Raw genomic sequence first — 18,398 nt, 5'->3', positions numbered from 1 at the left:
TTGTTTTGTAAAAGTTAGTGAGTCTTGCTAGCTAACAAGCTGAAGATGATGGGTTCAGGCATTAGATAGGTCATTGAGCATTACTGTGCCTGTTACCAGCCCCTTTATCTGGCGTTTGTGATTCAGTACATACTATGTGAGAGTTGCTGATGGTGAGTGCAAATCAGTGGCCATCTTCCTATGAAGATGTGTAGGCCAGCAGAAAACTCTGAGAAATAAAAATAGTTCATTACTTTGCCCTGTACCTAGGAAGGATGTAGGAGATCTAGAACTTTTGTATCATTCCTGAGATGTGATGCTGTTTATTCACCCTTGTGTCCTTGAAACATGTCAAGATCATGTATAAGTTCCAAGATATATTCCAAAACCAAATAAAAGTTTTTCCCAGGTGTTTTAACTTTCCTTGGGGACATTGTGGAATAGGTAGTTTGCCTTGTGGAGTCCCCTGTACCATTAACTTGCTAAGTACAGTTTTATAAACTTCTAGGAGGTCATATTTTGAATATCTTCACATATCACAAGCAAGTAATATCTCGTTTCCCTCAGAGATAGCTTGCCCTTCATTCTTCTTTCCTCTGTTGCCTTGCGGGGCACCCCCGCCACCCCCACAGCTTTTCGGTGCTTCTCTTTTCACCTTTAACTCTTTTCACCCCTCTTTGGAATTACCTTTATGCTTTTCGAATGGTGATTGAGAAAGGTGGAAGTAATATTAATAGAAAACAGACTTCTGTGGAGCTTCAAGGAAGTACAGAACAAAAATCGTTGAGACTTCCTCACGGAGCTTTTACTTTTTGTTTGGTTCCTCATAGAAATGAAATATGTTAAAAAACTCAAACCTAAAGCTTTTAGTTTCCATTCAGCTTTTTTCTCTCCGCAAAGCATTTCTCTTTTCTTTCAGAGCAGGCAAAAAAATGCAGGAACAACAAAACTGAGAAGACAAAGCTATTTTAAAGAAAATGCCTTCTTGTGTATTAGCCTTCCCACCATCCTCCTTCAAGTGGTAAGAGCCTGTGTGGAGAAGGCAGTGTTGATCCTTTTTTGTGTGTTTGAGTTTTCCTTTAAAAAGTCTTCAGATGAATAATTCTTGATCACAATATAGGTATGTCACAGGGAAGGCAGTACATCACAGAGAAGACAGTGACTCTATAGCATCTTACTACTATGATAGACAGTGAGGGCTTGATAATATGGGTGAATGTTGAAAAACAATGTTCATATGAAGCCTTCATAAGATTTTATATCATTCATACTTTAATTTAGAAAGAAAGAAAATCTTCAGATGATTTTGGAGTAGGGTGATTAACAGCCTACTTTTTCTTTTTTCTTAATTCATTTTACTCTTTCTCGTGGCTAGGCAATTAAGGTGTTCCTTGGCCCCCTTAGGGCTGATGTTCTCTGGGACTTAGATATACCTCTCACTTTTTCATACAGTGGCCCTTCTTAACAACTCCAGGTCTCCCTTTTGCTCTCTGTATCTTGGGGATTCCCCAGCTAGCATGCATTCTGAGTCTGGTCTCACAGGGTCACACAACAAGCAGTGTTTTTCAACTGTTCCATGCATGTTTCTTGTCACATTTTGAAAAACACGACTCCCTGGTCTTTTCTTTGCCCTTTGTATCTTCCAGATTAAAAAAGTAGAAATTTAACTTGCTCTGTTTTCCCCAAGGTAACCACTACTGTAGAGCCCTCTTAAGACACACGGTCTCAATAAAAATTTTTACCTGGTAGGTGATAGTCACATTTCTCAAGAGAGACCATGGGCCCTGGGGTTAGAATCCCTTGTGCAGGTTATTTTAGCATCTAAATCCTTACCCACCTTAAGTGGTAGTAATGATACAGGACTGGATGAAGTTTTGTGAACTTATTTAGTAAATGTTAAGTTCCCTTCCTCTAAATAACTTTTAATAATGTAGGCAGGTTCAAGTAAATTCTTCAGAAGCTTTTTTGTTGGTCTTGACTTTGTCTTAAATGAAAGCATGGCTACCTCATTAGCAAAATTGGAAACCAGGTCCATATGAAAAGTCAAGTACTTAAGCACCTATTTTATGTCAGTCAAGATACATCTTTGTCTTTAGGGGTGATAGATACAGTGTGGTGTCTTACAGTTCTGTTTCTGGCCTTGTCTTTCAAAATTCTTAAACTTCCCAAAGTAGACTTCATCCTCTGTGACTTTTGGTCATTCTCCATCTATATAGCCAGGGCCAGATGGAGTACAGCTGGCAGGGGTTGTAGATGACAGTTTGTAGGAATTTGGGCAGCTTTATAGAATCAATCTTTACTTGAAAGATTGTTCAATAATGTTTAAAAATAAAACAGATTGGTTTTGCGGTTCCTCCATTTGCTTTTAACTTCAGTTAACTTCCCCGTCTTCTGATTTTTTTGGTTTCAGTGGTTCACCACTGCTGGAAGACCACAGAGATGCATTTACACAGGCAGGAATTTGGTTACCTTTGAAGAATTTTATGCCTGGCACCTACCTATTATATTCAGCAAGGTTGCTTTAGGGAAATGAACATGGCTTGTCCACATTAATAACATGATGCTTAATTGCTAAAAGAATTATATAGCCTTTAGCTTTATTGTAGTTTCCCATTGAAAAGCACATGCTAAAAGATTGTTTTGGTGACCTAGATGTACTGGAATTCAACCTCATAAATTCTAGTCATTGTTTTGCTATTTATTGGGACATTTGGGGGCAAGCCTCTTTAAGCCTTTTAGTACTTATCTTTTAGGTTGATTGTGTTTTTAAATTAACTTTGAGGTACTAAATGCAATTTATCTTTCAAGGTATTTGTACTTAAAAAATGGAAAAGGGAGGGGTTCTTTTTTTCCCCCCTTAATCTTCTGCTGTGGTGACAAAGGGGGCTTTTCTTAGGAAAAAATCTGCATTATCTGGATTATGAGAAGTGTAGGTATGGTCCACTTACTTTTCTTTCCTTGGTTTTTTAGAGTGAAGACATAGTCCAGAGAGGGAGGTGTAAAGCTACAGGTATGGGCTAACTGCTGGATGGGTGTGCTCTGTGGTCATCTTTTTTAACCTTCTTGCATGAAGCCTGTTGTGTAGATATGAAAAGATTGCCTTCAGAATGGTGATGGGTTTTTTTCTGCATTGTGGGATATAACTTCCTGTTCCTACTAGGAAGCTAGAAATATTTTCTTGCTCTTTCTCATTTCTTCCTCCTTAGCTGTTTCCCAAGGCAGGGTTATCTCCTCCTTGAGGTAGCTGCCTAGTACTAATGTGCGTGATTGCATGTGTGTGTCTGTGTGTCTGTGTGCCCTGCTGACTTTCTTCCTTCATTCCACTTCATAACCGGAAGACCGAAGTCAACTAGAAAAAGGATGAGGCTGGGACATAATAGATTTTACACAGAAAATACCCTCTTGGAGGAAGAATTTGTTCAACATAACTGATATCCTAATCAGCCCTGGAGCTTAAATAAAGTTTAAACTTACAGTGTATTATTACCAACTAAGAATTACACTTAAGTCCCAGAACTAGTTTGATAATTGAAATATGACCTGATTTGAAGGGTGGTCATGATTTGACAAGAGTTTATTAGTTTAGGATTAGTCCCAGAAACTTCAGTGGAACCGACAGTACTAAACACAGAAGAGGGTCTTTCTGCTAGTCCTTATCTGTGGCACTGGAGGAGGCAGTAGTAGTGATTAAGGATGGGGGAAGAAATGGAAAATTGTTAGATTTCAAAAAAGGTAGTAGTTTTCCTCCCTTTTTGGTTTGTTTTAAATTACATGTGATTGTCACATTTTTGCCAACAGCTCCCACAAAGTGAGATGCCAAAGAGATAATTACCAATTTAGGTCAGTATATTTTTGCATATGCAAGGTTCTGAATTGGGAGCCCTAGGAGACCCACTAAATTGTATTAGAAGTACTCAATTTTTAAAGTGAAACTGGAGTCCATAAACGTTTTAAGCTAAAATTTTAGGTTATTCTGGCTGGTTATTTTCAAGTTGTATCAATTGCTTACTACGTTTTTTACGTCCCTTATATCATCCAACTGCCAGAATCTCTGAGAGAAAAAATATGCAGTACATTTATCTGTTATGACTTTTCCTTATATATATAGACTGATGGTGATTTTCAGTGACTTAGGTTCTCTTTTATAAATTTAGTAGGCTCTAATTTCCTCTATGCTCATATAACCAAGAGTTCAAATTTTTGCCCTTAAAACACATTTAGATTATTGGGTTGGAAGTATACAATCCCTCCCTGTCATTGAACTCTCCCTGGTTTTTACATCAATCAAGATAGCCTGACATTTGCACGCACCACTGGGGCTTTTTTGCTCAACTATGCCTTTCTTTGCTTTTTTCACTCTTTAGACAACTTATGCTGTAATTTTTAACATTTCTTTCCTTTAATCCAGTTTTTTTTAACTGTTTATTCCATTCCTGTATTCTAAATGCAGGGTGTGTATTTCTTCAGAGGGTTTCTCGTATCTACTGACATTTTTAATGATTTGGGTTCTTAATGTTACAGCAGGCTGATTGCCCCTACCCTCACATAATTAGGCTTTGAATTATTACCCTTAGAAAAGAAGTAGAGAATTTTCAAGGCAGGGAAAACTGAGACAGGCAGACAACCAGGGAAAGAAGAGGGAACTATGTTAAGATCATAGAGGACATGGTACAAAGGGAGTGAGGGAAAGTTAAGGCCTTCTTTGGTTATAAGCCTTCCTGCCATCTCTTTATTTCTAGTGCATCTTTTGTGGGAAAAGCCTGGGATGTGTTTCTAATTAAGAAATTTAAAAACAACTATGGGCAATTTTCTGTGAATAACTTCTAATTCCACTTTTTAATTTATCTTAACATCTGCATTTTTGTATTCCCATAATTGTTTTTATCGTCACTTAGTAACTCTTTAAAAATTGAGTGACTTGTGATTAATTTCTGTGCTTTTCCCACAAGCATGTTAAATTTAATTATACTGAGATAGCTCTTGTGACCTGTCTAAAGGTGGAATGTCATTTCCATCTTGTATGTTTTTTAAAGCAGTGCTTTTATAAGTCGTAAAATGGATTTTAAAACATTACATCAGTGTCTCCCAACTTTTGGCTTGGTAAACATTTACTGTAAGGAAGTGCACATCCTTTCACACACTGAGCAGTTCCTGGCTACTCAGTAGCATCTACCATATATAAGTACTCTCTTGTTATAGCTATGCTTCTGATTAAAACAGAGATGTAGTTAGTGGAATTTAGGTGTTGCTAATGAATAATAAAAACGACAAAAACCAGTGGGATTCCCTTAAAATTTGTTGATTCATTTTTAAAGGAAACCTTGAACTAAAACATCTAATTTGGTTGTTGACTGACCTCACAAAGTTAATCCTTGGTCCAGGGAGCTTTCTATAGGAAGAGGCATATGATCAACTCCACTGGACATAGAAGTAACTAGGACAAACCTACCCAGTAACTTAAGCTGTCGCACCTGCCTGGCAGTTAGTAGCTGGTGTGCTGTGTGCTTAGTGCTGATTGCACTGGCTCCTCTCATTTGCAACCTGGTGTTGCTTCCTCTTCTAGTAGGATGGAAGAGTACTCCTGCCATTTCTGTCTCTAAAGTAGTATCTCAGATGAACCATAGTCTCTGACAAATAGAAAAGCAGTTAGATAAATTTATGTCTGGATATTGGACAGAAAACACAGTTTCTTCCTTGCTCAGTCAGATTCAGACAGGTGTTAACCATTGTTACCCAGACTGGAATAGTTAGGGCCATACTATGACATGCTGCCTTTCCTTTTTTTTTTTTCCAAGTAACTCTATACATTTAGGAGTTCATTTGTTTACCTCTTTACAGGCTGAACGTAACTTCTTTTTTTCAAAGTTCCCTGTGTTGTGAACTGAGCTTGAGTGAAGTGAAATCTCTTGAGGTAAGGCAACCCTAATGATAAAAATGGGAAGAAGGCCTGTGAAATTTGGGAACCTTCAGAGAGAGTTTTAGTCACTGCCTAAATACTGAAATGCCACCATTTGTTGTTTGGAGGAGGGTGTATAACTAAATTGAGAACAGGAGCCACCACATCTGCCTTGACAACTAAGTATATCCATCTCCACTGTTCATCCATCATAGAATGTTTATGTGTACATTCATTAATCATAGTTTTAGCAACAGTTTAAAGGAGTAGAGAGAATGAAGAGCCTTAGTTTACATTCCTCTGTCCTTCCATGTTTGAGGTTTGCCTACACTCTGTCCTTCCATGTTTGAGGGTTTGCCCTTGTAGGCCCCAGTTCTTTTTCATTATCATCACTGTGGGGGCTTTTGTTTGCTTCTCTTTGTTTTTGTTTCTTTAGCAAGGTCAAACAACTGGAAAGACATTTCTTAGTACTCTATCGAGACAGAATATTACTATTCCATTTTTATTTTCACTTTTTTATTTTCTGGCAAATTAAGTGTAAATTAAGAGTAAAGAAGTTTTGCCTATGCCACTTCATGAATGACACTGAAGCAGGAATTTTTAAAGGCCTTTGTGTGGATGATAAACCATTAAGTAGCACACTTTGCTCTAACACCATCAAGAAAGCAAGGTCGGTGCAGTGTAAGTAGTAGAATGTGAGTAGTGAGTCGTGGCCTCTTCTTCAGCCAGCTTGCCTCTGGCCTGCTTTGGATTGTCTGAACTACTACTGCTCCTTATGCAACTATCTGGAGATTAGTTTGAACTCAGGCACTGTGCTCATTGCTGTCTTTGGCACATGGAAATAAGTTCAGACCAAGGCTAACAACCCAGTTCTTCTTTCCAAACGATAACCATTTTCAGACCGTAGGAGGTGAGGTTTTTGGGTTTTTTTTTTTTGTTTCAGGTAGTTTCAAGCTTTGGAGCTCCTCAAAAACTGATTTGCAAGGAGGAGTTTGGAGGATATGAAACAAGTTTGTTTCTTCTGGTCTGTTAGCTACTGCTGTCTTCATGGATCTGACACTCTATTTATCTGACAGTGCACTTAGAAATGCTTTGCCAGGGAAAATCACACAAAACAAGCCTGGTGCATCAGCACTTTCATTGTGTGCCGGGCTGAGCCTCCGTTCACATAGTCACATCACCCTTTTAATCCAATGCTCCCCTTCCCTTCCTCAGTCCTGCCTGTTTCTGTGGCACTTATTGCTGGTTTCCCTGAGCTCCTGTTTCCACTTTGTGTTTTTTGTGGGGCCCAGGAAGCTAAAGCTGTGTGTATTTGTGGATCAGACAAGTGCAGCAAGTTAATGTCACTGGCTTCTGAAGGGGAGAGTGAGGTGATGGCTGCGTTTAAGTTGGATTTCCTTCCAGAAATGATGGTGGATCATTGCTCTTTGAATTCCAGTCCTGTGTAAGTATTTTTGTTATCTAATATTTATAAGCAGAGAAACAGGGCTTCTTTCTTTGTTATTTGATGAACTGGTTCCTTTCCTTAAATGAGGGAAGAAAAAATTGGGTGAGGAAGCCAAAGTCCATGCTACTGTTATTTTCTGTTGTAGTCTGACTTTATCTTACTTCTGCTGATTTCCTCAAGGCTACAACTAAGTTCTGTGCATGGGGTGGGTGCGTTTGATATATGACCAGTAACATCAACTCAAGTGTGCTGACTCGAGTCCCTTCAAGCTGTGGTGTTTCCCCATAAAATAAATAAATTCCACGTTTTTTTTTTTTAAACAATATAGTTATATTGCTTTGGGTTGGGTATGCAGTTTCAAATAATGTTTTGGGAAGTTATTTATGTATTAATGATAAATTCTTAGACTTAATATCACAGAGGAAACTGGTGGCCTGGCTGTATTTAGTAGTGTATATCAAATGCTGTATTGACATGTTAAGTGTAATCCTGGACCTTGATTCCATCTGTCCCCACAAGTCCAATAGAAAGTGCAGCAGAATACATGATGGCCGAGACATCAAATGTGTTCCGGTATTCCTCCCTGCTCCCCCCCCCCCCCCCCCCCCCACAAAAAGAAAACTGGATCAATTTTGATTGGCACTTTGCCCACAAGAGTTTTGAAAACGGGAATGAGAAACCTAATCAGTTTACAGTGCTGTTCAAGAAGTGACACCGCTGTTGTACACAGAGGAAATGCTAACCTGGCCCTGAGCTGTAGCTCCTGGGAGCCTGAATTCTGGGCTCTGTAGAGAAGACACACTTCTAACTCTTGATTTCAGTTACTTTAATCTTGGAACCTTAAGCAAATGACCTTACGTTATTCAAAGCCAAGAATATTAACTATGTCTAGGGATATTCCCTAGATAACAGGTGGTAGATACAAGTCTTTGAGTTTAGGCCTCCATGTGCAAATCAGTCTACCCTGTGGTTAAGTGTAACTGGTGTGAATAATAACAGATTCTGGACAGTTCTTTGTGGAATACTTTGTGGGGTTTCAGAGTTAGCTGGCTTGCTCATTTGAGATGGATCCCATGCCTTTCCTGTAGTCTTCAAAATACTGGTAAATTAAATGCGTCTCCTTGTGAGTTTTTTTTTTACTGCAGAAATAGTTTAGACAACAGGTGAAATCACAACAAATGCCATCATAAAGACTTAACACATAATAAAAATATTTCTGTGTATCAGACACATTGATCCCTAGTAATTGGACTTCATGGCTCAAATTATCTTCCATTGTAATACTTTCTATGCTGGGCTACTGCCTGATGTTCATTCCTTAGATACAGCATTTTCAGCCTGTTTTCTCATCTTTTATGAGGTTGGATTAATTCCCATGAAATCTGGATCACTGCATAAAAGTTGCTGCAAAAATGCATATTCCTGCATCCATGTCCATGAATTTTTATGCTAAAATAGGTCCCAAAAATCTGTATTCTAACGGTGTCCCATGTGGTTTTCATGCATGCTGAAGTTTGAGAACTAATGGATTAAACAGCCATTCTGATTAGAGGTAATCAGAGCATACACTGTTAAATCATTTTTATCCATGTGCCTTAGCTTTTGTTTTAGACATTCATCTTTACAGAAACTTTGTGAGGTTTTTTGGACATAAGCTATTCTCCCCATTTTACAATGAAATGAGAAACGCAGTTGAGAGAAGCTAATAACTGACTAGCCTAAGGACAGTTGGTGACAACCTTGGGTCGCAAATGCCAGCTTAACTATACCCTCTTTATTTTTGCTCCCTAGACCAGGTTGCCTCAGGTGTCATTGAGCAGTTACCCGTTAACTATTACTATGAGCCCCCAGGCCTGCTCCCATGGGCACCATACACTAAAACACCGAAGAGTTGAGAACAACGTACTTCAGGATGGTGTGTGCTTGCCTCCTCTTTTGAATTCTTAGCTTTTCTTTTCACTTGTACTACTTTAGCAGGAGGCTTGAGACATCAGTGGTTGTCTGTGATGTGATTTCACCTGGAAATGTGATTTAACAATGTTACCTATTTCAAAATTTCTTTACAGCAGAGAAGAATTGCTGGAGGAGCTGTGGAAGGGCCAGGGGACCTGAGTCCTGGTTCCTCTCTTTGTAACAAATGCCCTTGTTTCTCTCTGAGCACTCTTCAGGTTCTGCTGGTTCCTCTTACTATGCTCATACACATGAATGTTTTCCATTTGTTTTTTGGGCCTTTTACTCTTGCTTCCCATTGCTTAAGGGGGCACTAATGTGCTTCTCTCTTTCTTAGATCTGTATCTATCTGTATCTATTCCCCAATTGCCTCCATGCTCTCTGACTTAATTTTAAATACCGACCATTGGATACCTCTATCTGGATGCTTCCTCCCACGGAAACAGTTCCCCATTTTGTCTCTGCTGGAACCCAGGAGTGATCAGTAACTTCTTCCTTTCCCCTGTCTCCTTTATCTAGTGATTTCTGAGTCTTAGTGGATACTGCCCGCCGCCCCCCCCAAGCCCCGCCTCCATTTTCTCAGCGTTGTTTGAGACAGGACTTAATCTTAGCAGCTAGTTTCTGCAAGAGCTTTTTTTCTTTTTTGAGAGGGCATCTCTCATATTTATTGATCAAATGGTTGTTAACAACAATAAAATTCTGTATAGGGCAGTCAATGCTCAATGCACAATCATTAATCCACCCCAAGCCTAATTCTCGTCAGTCTCCAATCTTCTGAAGCATAACGAACAAGTTCTTACATGGTGAAGAGTACAAGGGCAGTCATCACAGAAACTTTCGGTTTTGATCACGCATTATGAACTATAAACAATCAGGTCAAATATGAATATTTGTTTGATTTTTATACTTGATTTATATGTGGATCCCACATTTCTCCCTTTATTATTATTATTTTTTTTTTAAATAAAATGCTGAAGTGGTAGGTAGATGCAAGGTAAAGGTAGAAAACATAGTTTAGTGTTGTAAGAGAGCAAATTTAGATGATCAGGTGTGTGCCTGTAGACTAAGTGTTAATCCAAGCTAGACAAGGGCAATAAAACATCCACGGATGCAGAAGATTTCTCTCAAAACAGGGGAGGGGGTGAGGTTCTAAGCCTCACCTCTGTTGATCCCCAATTTCTCACCTGATGGACCCCCTTCGACTGTGCCTGTCTTAGGTTGTTCCTCCCTTGAGGAATCTTACCCATCTCTGGCTAACCAGTCATCTTCCGGGGCCATACAGGGAAATGTAAAGTTGGTAAGTGAGAGAGAGGCAATACTGTTTGAAAAGGTTAGCCTTATACTTCTTTGCAGATTTCTGCCCTGTGGCTTCTATGCCCAGCATTTGTCTTGAGGTATCTTTACCACTTGGAGGAATTATGATACTTGGTAAATTTGGTATGAGGCACGAATTCTATTAAGGGTTGTAATTAGGAAGGAAGAAGAAAAGCTATAGAAGTAGCAGGCAGAAGAAAACATGGGAAGATTGATTATTTCTTTGACATATATTCTTGTAAAGTAACGTAAGCATGTATGGGTTTTAAACTACTAATTAAATTGCACACGCATATTAACATAATAGGAATACAGTTACATAACCAAAGCAGATCTATAATTACTAGCCATCTCCAGTGATGGAAGAAAACCAGTTAGGCAGCCTAGGCATTTGTGAAAATTTGTCTATGATATGATAGATATTGTCCAACTGTAGTTGAACAGTCTGAGAGAAATCAGACAAATTAAAACAACCCATTCCTGGGAAGTGTTCACATCCCATATGTTCTTTTAACAGTAGATAGTCTGTAGTTGTAAGATTTTGGAGTGCTACAACTTGCACTTCTCCTAATTCTTGGTTGAGTTCGAACAGTATAGATCCAGTCAAATTTGTTGTTTTACTGTATGCACAGGCCAGTTTAGACATCGCCTTCTTCATTGCAATGGCAAGTCCAGGAAATGGTGGGATGGATGCAGCTACAACTGCAGCATCGCCTGGATCTTTGTTGAGGTTTTTTGATGATCATCTTCTGGTATGAGTCTTCCAGAGAGTGCTGATGTTGGAAGTTCTTCTTCACATCCTATCTTCGTTCACTTTCTAGGTAGCCAAGTTAGGCTTTGATCTTCTGTATAAACACAAACAGACCCTTTGCCCACACTTTGATATGTCCTTTATACCATTGTGTAGAAGTCATTGGAGGTCACCACACAGGAACTGCTTTTTTTTATTTTTATTTTTATTTATTTAATTTAATTTTTTTTTGAGAGAAAAGAATATTATCAGAAAAATATACCTCCATAGCCGATCATCTGACACCCTTTAAGTGATAAAAATTAAGGATATTCAAAGCATGCATTAATCATTGATTTACAGTTAGTTTTATCCTATCAGGGAGTAATCCCCCTTTTCTTTCATTCTTTTTTTTTTTGTTATCATTAATCTACACTTACATGAAGAATATTATGTTTACTAGGCTCTCCCCTATACCAGGTCCCCCCTATAAACCCCTTTACAGTCACTGTCCATCAACATAGCAAAATGTTGTAGAATCACTACTTGTCTTCTCTGTGTTGTACAGTCCTCCCCTTTCTCCCACCCCCCCATGCATGCTAATCTTAATACCCCCCTTCTCCCCCCTCTTATCCCTCCCTGCCCACCCATCCTCCCCAGTCCCTTTCCCTTTGGTACCTGTTAGTCCATTCTTGGGTTCTGTGATTCCACTGCTGCTTTGTTCCTTCAGTTTTTCCTTTGTTCTTATACCCCACAGATGAGTGAAATCATTTGGTATTTCTCTTTCTCCACTTGGCTTACTTCACTGACCATAATACCCTCCAGCTCCATCCATGTTGCTGCAAATGGTAGGATTTTCCCTCTTCTTATGGCTGAGTAGTATTCCATTGTGTGTATGTACCACATCTTCTTTATCCCTTCATCTACCGATGGACATTTAGGTTGCTTCCAATTCTTGGCTATTGTAAATAGTGGTGCGATAAACATAGGGGTATATCTGTCTTTCTCAAACTTGATTGCTGCGTTCTTAGGGTAAATTCCTAGGAGTGGAATTCCTGGGTCAAATGGTAAGTTTCTTTTGAGCAATTTGATGAGCCTCCATACTGCTTTCCACAATGGTTGAACTAATTTACGTTCTCACCAGCAGTGTAGGAGAGTTCCCCTTTCTCCACAGCCTCGTCAACATTTGTTGTTGTTTGTCTTTTGGATGGCAGCCATCCTTACTTGTGTGAGGTGATACCTCATTGTAGTTGTAATTTGCATTTCTCTGATAATTAGTGATGTGGAGCATCTTTTCATGTGTCTGTTGGCCATCTGTATTTCTTTTTTGGAAAACTGTTCACTTCCTCTGCCCAGTTTTTTAATTGGATTATGTGATTTTTGTTTGTTGAGGAATGTGAGCTCTTTATATATTTTGGACGTCAAGCCTTTATCGGATCTGTCATTTATAAATATATTCTCCCATACTGTAGGGTTACTTTTTGTTCTATTGATGGTGTCTTTTGCTGTACAGAAGCTTTTCAGCTTAATATAGTCCCACTTGCTCATTTTTGCTGTTGTTTTCATTGCCTGGGTAGATATGTTCAAGAACAGGTCACTCATGTTTATGTCTAAGAGGTTTTTGCCTATGTTTTTTTCCAAGAGTTTAATGGTTTCATGACTTACATTCAGGTCTTTGATCCATTTTGAGTGTACTTTTGTATATGGGGTTAGACAATGGTCCAGTTTCATTCTCCTACATGTAGCTGTCCAGTTTTTCCCAGCATCATCTGTAGAAGAGACTGTCATTTAGCCATTGTATGTCCATGGCTCCTTTATCAAATACTAATTGACCATATATGTCTGGGTTAATGTCTGGAGTCTCTAGTCTGTTCCAGTGGTCTGTGGCTCTGTTCTTGTGCCAGTACCAAATTGTCTTGATTACTATGGCTTTATAGTAGAGCTTGAAGTTGGGGAGTGAGATCGCCCCTACTTTATTCTTCTTTGTCAGGATTCCTTTGGCTATTCGGGGTCTTTGGTGTTTCCATATGAATTTTTGAATTATTTGTTCCAGTTCATTGAAGAATGTTGCTGGTAGTTTGATAGGGATTGCATCAAATCTGTATATTGCTTTGGGTAGGATGGCATTTTGACGATATTAATTCTTCCTAGCCATGAGCATGGGATGTGTTACTATTTGTTAGTGTCCCCTTTGTTTTCTCTTAAGAGTGACTTGTAGTTTTCAGAGTATAAGTCTTTCACTTCTTTGGTTAGTTTTATTCCTAGGTATTTTATTCTTTTTAATACAATTGTGAATGGAGTTGTTTTCCTGATTTCTCTTTCTGTTGGTTCATTGTTAGTGTATAGGAGAACCACAGATTTCTGTGTGTTAATTTTGTATCCTGCAACTTTGCTGTATTCTTATATCAGTTCTAGTAGTTTTGGGGTGCAGTCTTTAGGGTTTTTTATGTACAATATCATGTCATCTGCTAATAGTGACCGTTTAACTTCTTCTTTACCAATGTGGATTCCTTGTATTTCTTTGTTTTGTCTAATTGCTGTGGCTAGGACCTCCAGTACTATGTTAAATAACAGTGGGGAGAGTGGGCATCCCTGTCTAGTTCCCGATCTCAGAGGAAAAGCTTTCAGCTTCTCGCTGTTCAGTATAATGTTGGCTGTGGGTTATCATAAATGGCCTTTATTATGTTGAGGTACTTGCCCTCTATTCCCATTTTGCTGAGAGTTTTGATCAAGAATGGATGTTGAATTTTGTCAAATGCTTTTTCTGCATCTATGGAGATGATCATGTGGTTTTTGTCCTTTTTGTTGATGTGGTGGATGATGTTGATGCATTTTCGAATGTTGTACCATCCTTGCATCCCTGGGATGAATCCCACTTGGTCATGGTGTACAATCCTTTTGATGTATTTTTGAATTCGGTATGCTAATATTTTGTTGAGTATTTTTGCATCTATGTTCATCAGGGATATTGGTCTGTAGTTTTCTTTTTTGGTGTGGTCTTTGCCTGGTTTTGTTATTGGGGTGATGTTGGCTTCATAGAATGAGTTTGGGAGTATCCCCATCTCTTCTGTGTTTTGGAAAACTTTAAGGAGAATGGGTATTATGTCTTCTCTGTATGTCTGGTAAAATTCCGAGGTGAATCCATCTGTCCCGGGGGTTTTGTTCTTTGGTAGTTTTTTGATTACAGCTTCAGTATCATTGCTGGTAATTGGTCTGTTTAGATTTTCTGTTTCTTTCTGGGTCAGTCTTGGAAGGTTGTATTTTTCTAGGAAGTTGTCTATTTCTCCTAGGTTTTCCAGCTTGTTAGTATATAGGTTTTCATAGTACTCACTAATAATTCTTTGTATTTCTGTGGGGTCCGTCGTGATTTTTCCTTTCTCGTTTCTGATTCTGTTGATTTGTGTTGACTCTCTTTTCCTCTTAATAAGTCTGGCTAGAGACTTATCTATTTTGTTTATTTTCTTGAAGAACCAGCCCTTGGTTTCATTGATTTTTGGTATTGTTTTATTCTTCTCAATTTTTATTATTTCTTCTCTCATCTTTATTATGTCCCTCCTTCTGCTGACCTTAGGCCTCATTTGTTCTTCTTTTTCCAATTTCGATAATTGTGACATTAGAGCATTCATTTGGGATTGTTCTTCCTTATTCAGGTGCCTGGATTGCTATATACTTTCCTCTTAAGACTGCTTTTGCTGTATCCCACAGTAGTTGGGCCTTTGTGTTTTTGTCATTTGTTTCCATATATTGCTGGATCTCCATTTTGATTTGGTCATTGATCCATTGATTATTTAGGAGCGTGTTGTTAAGCCTTTATGTGTTTGTGAGCCTTTTTGCTTTCTTTGTACAGTTTTATTTCTAGTTTTATGCCTTTGTGGTCTGAAAAGTTGGTTGGTAGGATTTCAATCTTTTTGAATTTACTGAGGCTCTTTTTGTGGCCTAGTATGTGGTCTATTCTGGAGAATGTTCCATGTGCACTTGAGAAGAATGTGTATCCTGTTGCTTTTGAATGTAGAGTTCTGTAGATGTCTATTAGGTCCATCTGTTGTAGTGTGTTGTTCAATGCCTCTGTGTCCTTATTTTCTGTCTGGTGGATCTGTTCTTTGGAGTGAGTGGTGTGTTGAAGTCTCCTAGATTAAATGCATTGCATTTTATTTCCTCCTTTAGTTCTGTTAGTATTTGTTTCAGATATGTTGGTGCTCCTGTATTGGGTGCATATATATTTACAATGGTTATATCCTCTTGTTGGACTGAGCCGTTTATCATTATGTAATGTCCTTTATCTTTTGTTACTTTCTTTATTTTGAAGTCTATTTTGTCTGATACTAGTATTGCAACACCTGCTTTTTTCTCTCTGTTGTTTGCATGAAATATCTTTTTCCATCCCTTGACTTTAAGTCTGTGCATGTCTTTGCGTTTGAGGTGAGTCTCTTGTAAGCAGAATATGGATGGATCTTGCTTTTTTATCCTTTCTATTACTCTGTGTCTTTTGATTGGTGCATTCAGTCCATTTACATTTAGGGTGATTATTGAGACGTATGAACTTATTGCCATTGCAGGCTTTAAGTTTGTGGTTACCAAAGGTTCAGGGTTAGCTTCTTTACTATCTTACTATCTAACTTAACTCGCTTGTTGAGCTATTATAAACACGGTCTGATGATTCTTTATTTCTCTCCCTTCTTATTCCTCCTCCTCTCTTCATATGTTGTGTGTTTTGTTCTCTGCTCTTTTTAGGAGTGCTCCCATGTAGAGCAGTCCCAGTAAGATGCCCTGTAGAGGTGGTTTGTGGGAGGCAAATTCCCTCAACTTTTGCTTGTCTGGGAATTGTTGAATCCCTCCTTCATATTTAAATGATAATTGTGCTGGATACAGTATTATTGTTTCGATGCCCTTATGTGTCATTGCATTAAGTATACCATGCCATTCTCGACTGGCCTGTAGGGTTTCTGTTGAGAAGTCTGATGATAGCCTGATGGGTTTTCCTTTGTAGGTAACCTTCTTTTTCTCTCTGGCTGCGTTTAATACTTTGATCTTTGCCATTTTAATGATTATGTCTTAGTGTTGCCCTCCTTGGATCGCTTGTCATGGGAGTTCTGTGTACCTCTGTTGTCTGAGAGGCCATTTCCTCCCCTAGTTTGGGGATGTTTTCAGCAATTATTTCTTCAAAGATACTTTCTATCCCTTTTTCTCTCTCTTCTTCTTCTGGTACCCCTATAATGCAGATATTGTTCCATTTCGATTGGTCACTCAGCTCTCTTAGAATTCTGTCATTCCTGGAGATCCTTTTATCTCTGTCTGCATTAGCTTCTCTGTGTTCCTGTTCTCTGTTTTCTAGTCCATTAATGGTCTCTTGCATCTCGTCCATTCTGTTTTGAAGTCCTTCCAGAGCTTATTTTATTTCTGTATTCTCCTTCCTTAGTTCTTGCATATTTCTCTGCAAGTCCATTAGGATGCTTATGACTTGTGTTTTGAATTCTTTTTCAGGAAGACTGGTTAAATCTCTCTCCCCAGGTTCCTTTTCAGGGGAAGATGTAGTAGATGCCAAAGCTGTCTGGGTCAGTCATATTTTTTTGCCTTTTCATGTTGACAAGTGGTATTGACTGTCAGCTGAGAGGGCCAAACTTTCCACTTGCTACTGGCCTTTCTTTACTGGGACAACTGCGACCCCTAGTGGCTTGTGTTGGGTAATTGCGTGTAGTTTCTGTCTTTGTGTCTTGCCGGGCTGGTATGGAGGTAGCTCCCTTGGTGAGGGCGTTGCCAGCCTCAGGCTGCTGCTCTGGTTTCGCCGCACCTGGAGGGGTAATGGACGGGGGGCTGTTTGGCTGTTTACCTCCATGAGGGTTCTCAGAGATGTTGCGCAGGGGATTAGTGTGCCCGTTTTTCCCTGTAATTTCCGGCAACTGGGTTGTGACCTGTGTTGTATCCGTCCAGCTGTTGCATCCCTGTCTCTTTAAGGCTTTCAAAAAGCACTCGCTTTTCTTTGTCACAGGGGCATCAGTTTCGGAACCCGCTCAGACATCTTGCTGCCCTGTTTCCCTAGTTTCCAGCCCTCCACGCATGCACTGTGTCTGCGCTCTGGTGCTGATGGCTCAGGCTGGGTGTTTAGCAGTCCTGGGCTCCCTCTCTCTCCCCGCTCTGACTCCTCTCCTCCTGCCGGGAGCTGGGGTGAGGGGCGCTCGGGTCCTGCCGGACCCGGGCTTGTATCTTACCCCTTTCTCCAGGCTCTGTGCTCTCGCACGTGTGGATGTAGTCTTGCTGTTGTCCAGTGTCTTCTGGTCTCTCTTTTAGGATTAGTTGTATTTGTTGTATTTTCAAAAATATATATGTTTTTGGAAGAGGATTCTCACTGTCCTACTCACACCATGTTGGCTCCGCCTCTGTGCAAGAGCTTTTTGATCTCCGTATTTCTTCTCTTTATTTCATCCTGTATATTATTGCCAGGTTGTCTTTTAAAAGATACGTCCATTCATTCTTTTGTTTAAAAATTTTAAAGTCCAAGCCTGTCAGTATAGCATGGAAAGCCCTTCACTACATCTCTCCAACCTATCTCTGTGTTCACTTTGCTTTTTTAATGTTTTCTCTCCTTTTTTCTTATTTTTTAGAATGTTTTTATGCTTTCTGCTAACTTTGTCCGGTCCTTTTTTTACCTTCTCATGGTATCTCCCTCTTCTCTCCTCTCTCTTCTGAATCCTTATTCTTCATCAGCCCCTTAGGCTTTCATACTTCCATTCTATATAGCACTTTTTTCTAGCTTCTTAGTCTAATTAGCTTAAATCCCTGTACATACCTCCCCCTTCCTCCAAATAAAATAAACCATATTAGCCACTTTTTCTACAGAACTTGTTATATATCTGTTAAAAACATTTGTGGGGTATGATAGTTTTTCCTTCTTCTTGTTAGGTGTCATTGCCTCCAAGGCAGGTAGGTATTCCTCAGTCCACTTGTATAGCCTCTTGTAGTATCTAGTATATGGCCATAGTACAAGTTTGGGAAATAGAGGTGAATGAATCATAAGCCCAGTGAGGGTTTTTATAGTTAGAAGTGATTGCTGAAATAAAGTTTCTTGATGGTATCTCCATTCTTCA

The 18,398-nt window shown here is 39.2% G+C and overlaps 1 protein-coding gene across 12 annotated transcripts in view; it reads left to right on the top strand.

Moving 5' to 3' along the window:
• Nucleotides 1–18,398, top strand: part of CELF1 (CUGBP Elav-like family member 1) — a 135,538-nt gene that overhangs the window by 45,248 nt on the left and 71,892 nt on the right. For 7 of the 12 annotated variants that reach the window (XM_073216551.1, XM_073216550.1, XM_073216553.1 and 4 more), the window contains exons 2-4: nucleotides 2,950–2,989; nucleotides 5,818–5,890; nucleotides 7,168–7,319. The exons of 2 other annotated variants lie outside the window; for them this stretch is intronic. In XM_073216551.1, coding sequence (XP_073072652.1) covers nucleotides 7,216–7,319 — 104 coding nt within the window. In that variant the 5' untranslated portion in view covers nucleotides 2,950–2,989; nucleotides 5,818–5,890; nucleotides 7,168–7,215. The remainder of the gene's footprint in view (nucleotides 1–2,949; nucleotides 2,990–5,817; nucleotides 5,891–7,167; nucleotides 7,320–18,398) is intronic. 3 more of the 12 variants (XM_073216548.1, XM_073216557.1, XM_073216556.1) reach the window with 3 other exon arrangements.

Source organism: Manis javanica, chromosome 11, assembly GCF_040802235.1.
Source record: "Manis javanica isolate MJ-LG chromosome 11, MJ_LKY, whole genome shotgun sequence".
Lineage (NCBI taxonomy): Eukaryota > Metazoa > Chordata > Mammalia > Pholidota > Manidae > Manis > Manis javanica.
This window is presented reverse-complemented; position numbering and strand designations above follow the sequence as displayed.